This window comes from Rhinatrema bivittatum, chromosome 6, assembly GCF_901001135.1.
Source record: "Rhinatrema bivittatum chromosome 6, aRhiBiv1.1, whole genome shotgun sequence".
In the NCBI taxonomy this organism is placed as follows: Eukaryota; Metazoa; Chordata; class Amphibia; order Gymnophiona; family Rhinatrematidae; genus Rhinatrema; species Rhinatrema bivittatum.
In genome coordinates, this window is record NC_042620.1 from 130,340,541 (window position 1) to 130,353,003 (window position 12,463).

Below are 12,463 nucleotides of genomic sequence, written 5' to 3' on the forward strand. Positions count from 1 at the left end.
GTCACCTTCCATGCTTGCTGCGTCAGGGTCCGGTATCTTTCGCCCAGCCAATCGCTTCTGTCTTGTGGCCTGGCTTTTGAGAGGCGCTGGCTGAGATAGCGTGGATACCCAGAGGCCATTATCTCGACCCTCCTCAAGGCTACAAAAACGTCTACCTCCATCTCCTATGTCAGGGTATGGAAGGTTTTTGAGAACTGGTGTGCCTCCATACCTGTGTCGCCACTGTCTGCCTTGGTGGCTCAGATCCTATCTTTTCTTCAACAGGGACTGGACAAGGGTCTGGCCTATAACTCGCTGAGAGTGCAAGTCTTTGCCCTAGGTTCTCTACTTCATCAACGAGAGCGAACTTCCTTTTCCTCTCACCCGGATATCATCCGATTCCTCGGGGGGTGAAGCACGTGAAACCTCCGGTCCACGCTCTTTATCCCTCGTGGAGTCTCAATCTCGTTCTCCAAATCTTGGTCGGGCCACCTTTTGAACCCATGCGTTTCACGACCCTCAAGGATCTCACTCTCAAGATGGTTTTCCTGGTAGCTATCTGTTCTGCTTGCAGAATCTCGGAGCTTCAAGCACTCTCTTGCAGAGAGCCCTACCTTCGTTTTATGGATTCAGGAGTTTCTTTGCACACTGTGCCTGCTTTTCTGCCCAAGGTGGTTTCCGAGTTCCACTTGAATCAGACAGTAGAGCTTCCGTCCTTCTCAGCGAACGCATTGGCAGATCTATGCAAGCTAGATGTCAAGCATATCCTCATTCGCTATCTGGAAGTCACTAATGATTTTTGCTTGTCAGACCATCTTTTCGTTCTCTGGCATGGTCCGAAGAAAGGGGCCAAGGTGTCGAAAACTACCATTGCTCGCTGGCTGAAAGAGACTATCTTGGTGGCCTACGTTGGGGCGGGTCGACAACCTCCGGCGGGTGACAAGGCCCATTCTCTTCGAGCTCAAGCTGCTTCCTGGGCGGAGATGCAATCTGTCTCGTTCTAGATTTGTTGAACGGCAACTTGGAAATCGTTACATACCTCTGCTCGTCATTATCGTCTACACATACAGTCGCCTACTTTTGGCTCCTTTGGCTCTAGGGTCATTCGAGCAGGGCTTTCCGGGGCCCACCCTATGTAGGGAAGCTTTGGTACATCCCACTGTCTGGACTGATCCTGGTACATACAGGGAAAAGAAAAGTATTCCTTACCTGCCAATTTTCGTTCCTGTAGTACCAAGGATCAGTGCAGACGCCCTCCCTGACTGTTTGTTAGGTTTGGGATTGCTTCTCTGCTCAAATTGTTCTTCAGCGCCTTTTTTCCTTTGGCTGGTTAATGGTTCATTCTGCAAGTTTGTTGTTTGACACTATTTTGTGCCCATTGCACACTGTTATTTGTTACTGAATTCTATTGTTCTTGATCCATCCTTGTTTTCCTCTTTGCTTTGTTATACTCCATACTGAGGATTAGTAGAGGGTGCACTACCTTATAAGGAAGCAGCCTTCAAAGTTCTATCTGACTCCATCTCCTGGAAGGGGGAGATAACCCACTGTCTGGACTGATCCTTGATACTACAGGAACAAAAATTAGCAGGTAAGGAATAATTTTCTTTTCACGCAACGCACAATAAAGCTCTGGAATTTGTTGCTAGAAGATGTGGTTAGTGCAATTAGTGTAGCTGGGTTCAAAAAAGGTTTGGATAAGTTCTTGGAGGAGAAATCCATTAACTGCTATTAATCAAGTTTACTTAGGGAATAGCCACTGCTATTAATTGCATCAGTAGCATGGGATCTTCTTAGTGTTTGGGTAATTGCCAGGTTCTTGTGGCCTGGTTTTGGCCTCTGTTGGAAACAGGATGCTGGGCTTGATGGACTCTTGGTCTGACCCAACATGGCAATTTCTTATGTTCTAACTAGGGGCAATTTGGTTAAGAGCTGATTGCAAGGAGTTCCCCTAAATCAGGGATGCTTCATCAGCTGACATGGCTATTTTACCTTGAATCATAGGGTGCCACGTATTTTTTTTTAAGTTTTGACATCGAAGGGATGTCATTTTCTTACAGAATATCATCAGGTGAATTTTTTTAATTAAACTACAGAAGCTTTAAACTTAGGAAGTGGTCTGACCAAGGAATTGGAATGGTCGATAAAATTAGACAAAGTTTTGACAAATAAATCTAAAGTATGACCCAATTTGTGTGTGGTTCTGTAATAATTTGTGACCAGCCCAAAGGTTCCAAGGAATTCAAGAAGAAATCACAGCTCTCAGAAAGAGAAATGAAGTCTATGTGGAGATTGAAATCTCCCATAGTAAGAAATTCCATACAGTCTAAATTTAAGAAATGAATCATATCAATTAACATTAAAGGGTAGCTGTTTGATATATGCCCCCCCAACTTTAAACAGATACCAGACCTTATAATTGAGATTGCAAATTAATTTCTAAGATATGCATATCAAGTGATATTTTATCTTAAAAAAAAAAAAATCAACAGTCCTCCTCATGTATTTGGTCTGGAGGTTCCTTTTCTTGAACTTCTTCAGGGTGTCTGGTAGCTGGTTACAGGTCCTAAATTTGTAAGGGTAATGTGTTGTGAAACTTACACATCATTTTCTGTTTTTCAGGATCTAATGAATCCATCAGTAGTTGCTCTAACACCAGAGACTTTCAGTGAACTGGTTAACCGAAGAAAGCGTGATGAAATCTGGATGGTTGATTTCTATGCTCCTTGGTGTGGGCCATGCCAGGCTTTAATGCCAGAATGGAAAAGGATGGCAAGGGTAAGTGAAATAGCCTCTCTCTATATACTTACAGCAAGGTAGAACTTAAAAGCTCTTAGGTCATTCCCTGTATATACCCAGATCAGTCCAGACTCCTGGGTTTATGCATCCCTGCCAGCAGATGGAGACAGCGAAAGTTTCACTGACACTGCTTCATAACCCCTGGTGCCACCTGCAGTTCCTCAGTATTTCTCTCTCTTCTGCAGATGGTGGATGGTGCATAATCTGCAGTTCTACAGTCTGGAGAGGTTTCTAGTTTTTATGAGCCTTCCTCCCAAGGGATTTTTGGGTCCTGGTGGATCCTTCCCTGTCTGGTTGTGGTGGATGAGCTGGGAGTCGGTGATCCTTTTGTGTGCTCGGTCCGTGATCTGTGGAGTATAAATATGGTAGTCTAGATTCCTCCCCTTCACGAGGCAACTTTACGCTCAGGGCAGCTGGTTTTCTCAGTGTGCCTCTTCTTTTTACATCAGGCTTATCCTCTTGCAGTGCTGGACAGCTCTGTTTTCCATGCTTAGCTAGTTTAGTAAAGTTAATTTAAAAAAAAAAAAAAAAAGAATTTTATAGCACAGGAACAAGGAGCTGGTAAGAGACGGCTCTCTGGTCAGAGCTTGACTACGTTGGGTGCAGCAGCTCCAGGATGGTCAGTTGAGATCGGGTGTTCCCTGTACATACCAGGATCAGTCCAGACGGTGGGTTATGTCCCCTGTCCAGCAGATGGAGTCAGACAAAGCTTCGGAGGGTGCTGACATATTAACCAGTGCACCCTCCCTAGATCCTCAGTATCTTTCTGACTCCAGCAGATAGGAGTAGGGGAATCGTGTGCTTCCCCTGTTTGGTGGATTTTTCTCCACAATTCTATTTTTCTTCTTCTGTTCTCAAGGTTGGATCAAGTTTGGCTTTAAAAAAAAAAAAAAAAAAAAAAAAAAGGCTTTAAGAAAGTTAGAAGCTCTGTTTTGGAGTTTTTCTCATCTCTTGCAAGCAGTGCTGTGTGAGCACCTTCCCTTCCCCCATTCCTCCTTCGGTGGGGTAAGTGGCTACTTCGGGCTTTTCTGTTATTTTTCTCCTGTTTCCTTTTACAGGTTCTAGCCTTTGTAGTGTTTAGGGTGGTGGATGCTGGTGGTGCCAGCCCCTCCCCCCCTCTTGCCACGCTTTCCCCTGCGGCCTCCGAGACGCGCATTCCCCGGGCCCGCCTCAGCAGAGAGGCACATTCCTCTGCTGCCAATTGCCGGGGATAAGGGTACAGCGGAGGCGTCTTTCCCGCTCCCCGCGGCGCTCTTTGGTTGTCGGCTCAGAGCGGCTCTCCTCCCTCCTCCTCCCCCCGGTCGCCCCCGACCATGCCACAGCCCCGCTGCTCGGTGTGCAGCAGCCCGGGGTCACGAGGGTCACATGAGGGTCTTTGTGAAAGGTGCCTCCCTGATGGGGAGGACACCTCTCTGCCGTGGGATAAAGCTTTTTCGCGCGCTCCAGCACGCCGTGGACTGCAAGAGCCGGCCCCGGCCCCGCTTTCAGCGAGAACGGCAGCCATTTTGGATGCAGGGGACAACATGCAGCAGCCATCAGGAGATGCAGGGGAGGATTTCTTTGACATATCCCCGCCAATGCTTACCCAGGTTCCCTTGCTAGCTCTCCCGGTACCCCTGGGGGACTTCCCTACTGCCTCCCCCCCCCCCCCCCCCCGCATTCTCGGCGGAGTTCATTCTGCTCATGCATGCTGCTTACCTTCAGCATCTGGAGAATCCTAATGTTCCCGGGTTTGAGCCACCACCGACCAAGGTGGCTATCGGAGACACCCATGGGGGCCCAGGGCACTTCGGAGGGGGGCACCAGGGCCGGACCAGGGGATACATATTGTCCTCCCCCTGGGAGGAGGGGCGGTCCCTCTCCCGGATCTGGGGGGAGATCCCCCGTCTTCACTTGGGGATGATCCGCTCCTCGCTGCGCAACTGGAAGGAGGTGATCCGCGGGTCCTTCACATCTTTCAAAAGGAGGAGTTAGAGGACTTAATACCTCATATCCTGCAGGAGTTGGACTTTGAGCCTCCCCTAGACCCCCCAGGACCCCCCGTGCCAGTCGTCGCCTCTTCTAGCAAGAAAGGGGATAAAGTTCTGGCTGGCCTGAGCCCCTTGTCCCGGGCTTTTCCCATCCATGCCACCTTCCTACAGCTCCAGGCCAGGGAATGGGATACTCCCGAAACCTTCCTCAGGGTCGGACCATCGATGGAAAAACTTTATCCGCTCCCAGAGGACTTCCTGGAGCTCCTCAGGGTTCCAAAGGTGGATTCAGTGGTGTCGGCGGTTACCAAGCGGACAGCAATACCGGTCACTGGGGGTATGACCCTGCATGACCTCCAGGATAGGAAGCTGGAAGTCTACCTAAAGAGGGTTTTTGAGGTCTCGGCCCTGGGAGTTCGCGCTGCCATTTATAGTTCTTTCGCACAGAGGGCTGGACTCTGTTGGGTCCAACAACTTCTCACCTCCCAGGAACTAGCACCGGAGGACGCAGTCCAAGCGGACCATCTGGAGGCCGTCATAGCTTACGGAGCGGATGCTCTGTACGATCTACTCCAGGTCTTAGCAAGATCCATGGTCTCCGTAGTCTCGGCAAGGCGCCTCCTCTGGCTTCGCAATTGGTCGGCAGATTCCTCTTCCAAATCCAGCCCTGGACCTCTTCCTTTCAAGGGCAAGTTTCTCTTCGGAGACTGCCTCGACCAGATCATTAAGTCTTTGGGGGAAAACGCGGTCCATCGTCTTCCCGAGGACCGCCAGCGGTCTAACCGATCGTTCACTTCTTTCCGGAGTCGAGCCCGCGCTCAACGCCGCTATCGCGGTTCCCGGCAGATGGTGCCCAGGGCTCCTTCCACCAGAACACAGTCGTGGCCCCATTCCTTTCGTGGATGCAGAACACCCAGAGAGGGGGCCCCGCAAGGGGGTTCCTCCAAATCCCCCCAATGATGCCAGACTCACCCACTCCTCGATCCCCCGGATTGGAGGACGACTATCCCTCTTCTACGAGGAGTGGGTTCAAATCACCTTGGACCAGTGGGTCCTAGACATCCTAAAGAACAGCTATGCATTGGAGTTTGCTCACACCCCAAGAGACAGATTCCTCTTCTCACCGTGCGGTCCGAGTCACAAGCGACAAGTGGTACAACAAACCCTCGACAGGCTCCTGGATCTCGGGGCCATCTCGCCTGTCCCCTCCGGAGAGGTGAGTTCAGGCCATTATTCAATCTACTTCGTCATACCCAAAAAGGACGGAGCCTTCCGCCCAATCTTGGATCTCAAGGAGGTCAACAAGTCTCTCCGAGTCGTTGACCTCCTGGAGATCCTGCGCTCCGTGATCGCGGCGGTACATCAGGGAGAGTTCCTCGCCTCTCTGGACCTGACAGAGGCCTATCTCCACATTCCCATCTGCAAGGCTCATCAGAGATTCCTGCGTTTCAAGATTCTCAACCAGCACTTTCAATTCCAGGCTCTCCCCTTCGGCTTGACGACCGCTCCGCGGACGTTCACGAAGATCATGATTGTGGTGGCAGCAGCTCTCCGATGGGAGAGAATCCTAGTCCATTCCTATCTGGACAATTGGCTCAGCCAGGTGAAGACCTTCTCCCAGGGGCAGCAGGCAGTCTCCCGGGTCGTTCAACTCCTTCAGTCACTTGGCTGGGTGGTGAACTTCACCAAGAGCAGTCTCGGGCCTTCGCAGCACTTGGATTTCTTGGGCGCACGCTTCGACATGGTTCAGGGCAAGGTTTTTCTAAGCCCGGACAAGGCACAATCTCTCAGACCAGATCCATTGCTTCACCGCACTTCCAGAGCCCACCTCTTGGGATTATCTGCAGATCCTGGGATCCATGGCCTCCACCATCGATCTAGTACCATGGGCATTTGCGCATCTGCTTCCCTTACAAGCAGCACTATTCTCACGCTGGTAACCGGTATCGCAGGACTACCAGCTAGTCCTCCCTCTCCCATCGACTGCCGGAACCAGCCTCCTTTGGTGGTTGGATCCACTGCATCTCGCACAAGGCACCTCATTTGAAATACCGGATTGGATGGTGATCACCACCGACGCCAGCCTGACGGGTTGGGGAGCAGTGTGTCAACGGAGCTCCGCCCAGGGGCAGTGGACAAAGGCTCACCTGGAAACGAGGGCTGTGCGTCTGGCGCTTATACATTTCCTGCCTCTTGTGAGAAATCGGGCAGTAAGGATCCTGTCGGACAACGCGATCACTGTAGCTTCCATCAGTCGCCAGGGCGATACGAGGAGCCGACATGTGGATCTCGAAGCAGCCCACCTGATGGTGTGGGCAGAGCAATTCCTCACACGCCTGGCAGCTTCCCACATCGCAGGCGTAGACAACATTCAGGCAGACTACTTGAGCCGACAGACTCTGGATCCCGGGGAGTGGGCTGTCTCCGACGAGGTGATGCAGCTCTTCATCAGTCGCTGGGGGACACCCTGCCTGGACCTCATGGCGACATCGCGAAACACCAAGGCGCCACGATTCTTCAGTCGCAGGCGGGAGCACGGGGCGGAGGGCGTAGCCGGTTCATCTCCTCCTATACGTATTCCCTCCATGGCCTCTTGTGGGCAAGGTGCTACGAAGAATAGAGACACATCAGGGGCCCATCATCCTGGTAACCCTGGAGTGGCCGCGACGACCGTAGTTTGCGGACTTGCTCAACCTCGCAGAGGCGGCCCGCTGCGCCTCTGACATCTTCCTCGGGTACTCCATCAAGGGCCGATATTTTTCGACCAGACAGAACGCTTCTGTCTTGCGGCCTGGCTTTTGAAAGGAGGCGGCTCCAGCGCAAAGGTTACCATGACGCAGTAGTCTCGACCCTTCTAAAGGCTAGGAAGACCTCCACTTCGGTCGCCTACGTGAAGGTCTGGAAGGTCTTTGAGTCATGGTGCACTGACCACGACACCCATACCAGCAGGGTTTCAATACCCCAGGTCCTCGCATTCCTACAGGACGGCCTGGACAAAGGACTCTCCTACAATTCTCTGCGAGTACAAGTTTCCGCGTTGGGTTCGTTCATTCAGTCAACTGATCATGCTACTCTCTTGTCTCATCCGGATATCACCCGTTTCCTCAAGGGGGTGAAGCATCTGTGGCCTCCGGTCCGGGACCTTGTCCCTCTTGGAGTCTTAACCTGGTCCTTAGGATTCTTGCAGGTCCTCCTTTCGAGCCCCTTTGCCACGCCACCATCAAGGACCTCACCCTGAAGGAGGCCATTAGCTCCACACGCCGCATCTCAGAACTCCAAGCACTCTCGTGCAGGGAGCCATTCCTCCGTTTTACGGACACCGGGGTTTCCTTACATATAGTGCCTTCCTTCCTTCCCAACGTTGTCTCAACTTTCCATGTGAATCAAGACGATAGAGCTTCCGTCCTTCGCAGCCGATGAGTCAAGATCTTTACGACATTTGGACGTCAAGCGCAGCCTAATCCGCTACTTGGAAGTTACTGACGACTTCAGGACTTCCGACTGCTTGTTCGTCCTCTGGTTGGGGCCTCAAAAAGGGTCGCAGGCCACAAAGACCATGATCGCGAGATGGCTCAAGGAAGCAATAGTGGCTGCATATCTCGGTGCGGTCGGACTCCTCCAGTGGGGGTCAAGGCCCATTCACTCCGTTCACAGGCAACCTCCTGGGCGGAATCCCAGTCCATCTCATCTCAGGAAATTTGTCGGGCTGTAACTTGGAAGACACTGCATACCTTCGCAAGACATTACCGTCTGCATCTACAGTGGTCTACTTTTAGATACTTTTTGCATCCCTTCTGCAGAATTTATAAAAAGTAGAAAGATTAATGGATGCCCTTGAAGGTGCTCTGCTGAAACAAATGATAATAAAACCCACAAGAGTGTGTGATCCTTGATCTAGTGCTCACTAATGGGGATAATGTCTCTGCTGTTCAGGTAGGGGCTTACCTGAGCACTAGTGATCATCAGACATGGTTTGATATCTCAAATACGATACAGAGAAGTCACAAACAGACCCAAGTTTTGAATTTCACAAATATGGACTTTGTCAAAATGAGGATGTATCTGGAGGAAGACTGGGAGAAAACAGGTGAGTTGGAACAACAGTAGGCCAAATTTAAAGGATCTATTACAAAGGCAACAAATCTATATGTTAGGAAAGTAAAGAGTAAGAGGAAAAAGAAACTGATCTGGTTCTCTTAAGGAGATGACTGAAAAAATTAAGGCAAAAAGAACAGCATTCAGGAAGTATAAAGGATCGCAAAAAAAGGAACACAAGGAGGCATATCTACTAAAACTGAGGAAGACGAAGAAAGAAATCAGGAAAGTGAAGTCAAGCGGAAGAAAGGATTGCCAAAGAGGTAAAGAGAGGAGACATAACATTTTTCAGATATATCAGAGAATGAAGGGTGGCCTGAAGTGGTATAGTGAAACTGAAAGGTGATAAGGAGCACTGTGTGGAGAGATGAAGAAATGGCAGAAATGTTTTAAGAAATATATATATCAAGTTCAGTGTTCACTGAAGAACACGCTGGAAAAGGAGCTTTGATGGTTGACAAGACTGTAGATGGAGATGGGGTAGATGAAACTGTTTACAGAAGAGAATGTATGGGAAGCATTTAAGACTAATCGGAGAACATTCTTTTTCACTCAACGCACAATAAAGCTCTGGAATTTGTTGCCAGAGGATGTGGTTAGTGCAGTTAGTGTAGCTGGGTTCAAAAAAGGTTTGGATAAGTTCTTGGAGGAGAAGTCCATTAACGGCTATTAATCAAGTTTACTTAGGGAATAGCCACTGCTATTAATTGCATCAGTAGCATGGGATCTTCTTAGTTTTTGGATAATTGCCAGGTTCTTATGGCCTGGTTTTTGGCCTCTGTTGGAAACAGGATACTGGGCTTGATGGGACCCTTGGTCTTACCCAGCATGACAATTTCTTATGTTCTTATGAAGAACTAGGAAAACTGAAAGTGGGCAAAGCCATGGGGCTGGCTGAGGTTTATCCTAGGATACTGAGGGAGCTCAGAGATGTGCTGGCAGGTCCACTGCATGACCTGTTCAATAGATCCCTGGAAACGGGAGGGGTGCCGAGTGATTGGAGAAGAGGAGTGGTGGTCCCACTTCACAAGAGTGTATGGGGTAACTGGATGGGCCATTTGGTCTTCTTCTGCCGTCATTTCTATGTTTCTATGTTTCTATGTTATGTTCTAGCAGTTACTACCCTTAACCAAAAAGCCTTCATACTGTTGATGCAACTCTAATTTCTTTCTGCTTCAAAGGCAGGGGTCAAAGAGGAAAAGGGGAATTGGATTCAGACAGCAACCAACAAGGTCCCTGACTTTTACCCCCATGCTTGTTTCCCCAGACTGCAACTTGCTGATGCAGCTGTTACTAACCAAAAACCCTGATAATTTTGATACAACTCCAGTATTGCTGTCTGCTTCAACAGCAAGAGATAATGGGGAATTGGACTCAGACAGCAATAAACAAGGGCCCTGACTTTTACAGTCTGGGAAACTAAGTATGGGGGTGACCTGTACAGCGTGGCAGATGCTACCATAAGCTTGCTGTTCAGACTGGATGGAGTTTGGTCCTTTTCTGCCATCATTTCTATGTTTCTATGAATTCTCTACTTTACTTTTATGATTTTAGGTAGCTTCTGATGAGTGAGACTAATTCTTGTCTTCAGACTCTTGACAGACATCTTGTATTCCACAGTGCTACACTTTTCTTTAATTCCTGGATTGCTAATAGTCAGTCCAAAAAATCCAATTGTGTTTGATGATCTTCTGCAATCACTTTACTTATCCAGAAATCCAAGATTATCCTGCTGGATTGACCAGTTCAGGGTTTCAGGCCATGTAAAGCAGACTGTTAAGCTAAATATTTGTTTAAATCAAGTCCTTGGATGATACTAGAGATGATCCAAAATCTTTCCATTTTTTCAGGTATTTGCTGCTGGGCAGTTTATTTTAATCTGATCTCTTCTCATGATTCAATAAGCTGTTTAAAAAAAAAATTAGGGGAAAACTGTATTGCAGATTGCAGTCTGACAAATACTTGGATGATGGGTTATGATTTTGAATGTGCTGTTTCCCATCTGTGTTACAGTACAAAGTTTGAGGCACCTCCTATAGGATTTTTTTTTACAGCTAATATTATCCCTTTCTTTATCCCAGGACAAGCAGGATGCTAGTCCTCACATATGGGTGACATCATTGATGGAGCCCTGGTACGGAAAACTTTCTGTCAAAGTTTCTAGAAACTTTTGACTAGCCCTGTGAGGCCACTGAGCATGCCCAGCATGCCATGATATTCTCTGCCACAGGGGTCTCTCTTCAGTCTTCGTTTGTCCGCGCTGCTGTAGGCATCGCGGAGCAAGGAGCCTTGTGAGTTTTTCTCACAGTGTTTACTGATGAATGAGAAATAAATGACTTTTTAATTTTCTCCCTCAAGGGATCTCTCAGATTGCCACCGGCTGGTGAGTAATCATAGTCTCGTTTTTACTCCTTGAGTAAAAACTTTTTTTTCTCATTCTTTTTCCACATTTCATCGACGGCTGTCTATATTGAAAATGGCTACCGGATTTAAAAAATGTCCTATCTGTAATCGGACAATGTCCATTACAGATCCACACCTCGAGTGTGTCCTTTGTTTGGGGGACAAACATGATGTCACAATCTGCCCTAAATGTGCAGAGATGACTCCGAAGGGAAGAAAACTTCGCCAAGAGAAGATGTAACATCTTTTCCATCTACAGCTTTTGCCTTCTCCCTCAACATCAACAAAATCGTCTCCGGCCGGAGTCTCAAAATGAATAATATTGAAAAAACGTCATCCAGAGGGGTCCTGAGACCATCCATCGACATCGATAGCATCGACAAGGTCAGTGATCGAACACCGATCGAAACAGTCATAGACATCCACACACAGTCATAGACATCCACACACAGTCATAGACATCCACACACATAGACCTCTCCCCAGAGGAACCGACCGCCAAGCGGCTAAAACTTCAGGAAACACCGCTACCCTTGACGCCGGGGCCTTCACCTCACAAAGAAACACCAGTAGTTGAACCTCCACAGGGCTCTGTGGAAGAAGTATCGACGCCTCCACCGCCACCGCGTTCAGCTGCTCTGCCTGCACCAGCTGTTCTGCGGGAATTGTCGGATTTTATCCAGCAAGCGGTGCTCCAGGCCCTTAAGGAGCAGATGCCCATTCCGGCATCTTCGCCGATGCTGGTAGTATCACCAATGCCAGTGATTCCACCGAAGCCAGTGACTGCACCGATGCAGACTACTCCATCAATGCCGGTACCTACACCGATGCTGGTACCTACACCGATGCCGGCACCACAGCCTAAAGTGATACCGGCACGACCATCGATGTCACTGACGCCATCTTAGATACTGACCCCGATACCATTGATGCCAATCACACCTGGGGACCCAGGACATCCAGAACTAGCACTCTATCAACTCATAATGAAGAGATTTGACGAAGTAGTCTGTGCTCTTCCTCCCAAGCCTCGGAAAGAACAGCCTAAAGGAATACCCCTCGATTACCCGCAACTAGGTCCTTCAGGGCTTCTTTGTCCGCCTAGATCTTCTCCAATATCTCCTCCTCGAGAAGATCCATACGATACTTGGGATGAAAGACACACAGACACTTCATCTGAAGATTTCACGTCAGATCCTTCACCTCCAGACCCAAGG

General features: G+C 49.0%; 1 protein-coding gene across 7 annotated transcripts in view; it reads left to right on the forward strand.

The window, feature by feature from the left end:
* DNAJC10 (DnaJ heat shock protein family (Hsp40) member C10) overlaps window positions 1-12,463 on the forward strand; it is a 334,589-nt gene that overhangs the window by 199,038 nt on the left and 123,088 nt on the right. For all 7 annotated transcript variants that reach the window (XR_003857398.1, XM_029605932.1, XM_029605933.1 and 4 more), the window contains one exon: window positions 2,602-2,757. Coding sequence is in view for 6 of the 7 variants with exons in the window: in XM_029605932.1 (XP_029461792.1) it covers window positions 2,602-2,757 (156 nt within the window). In the remaining variant the exon portion in view is untranslated. The remainder of the gene's footprint in view (window positions 1-2,601; window positions 2,758-12,463) is intronic.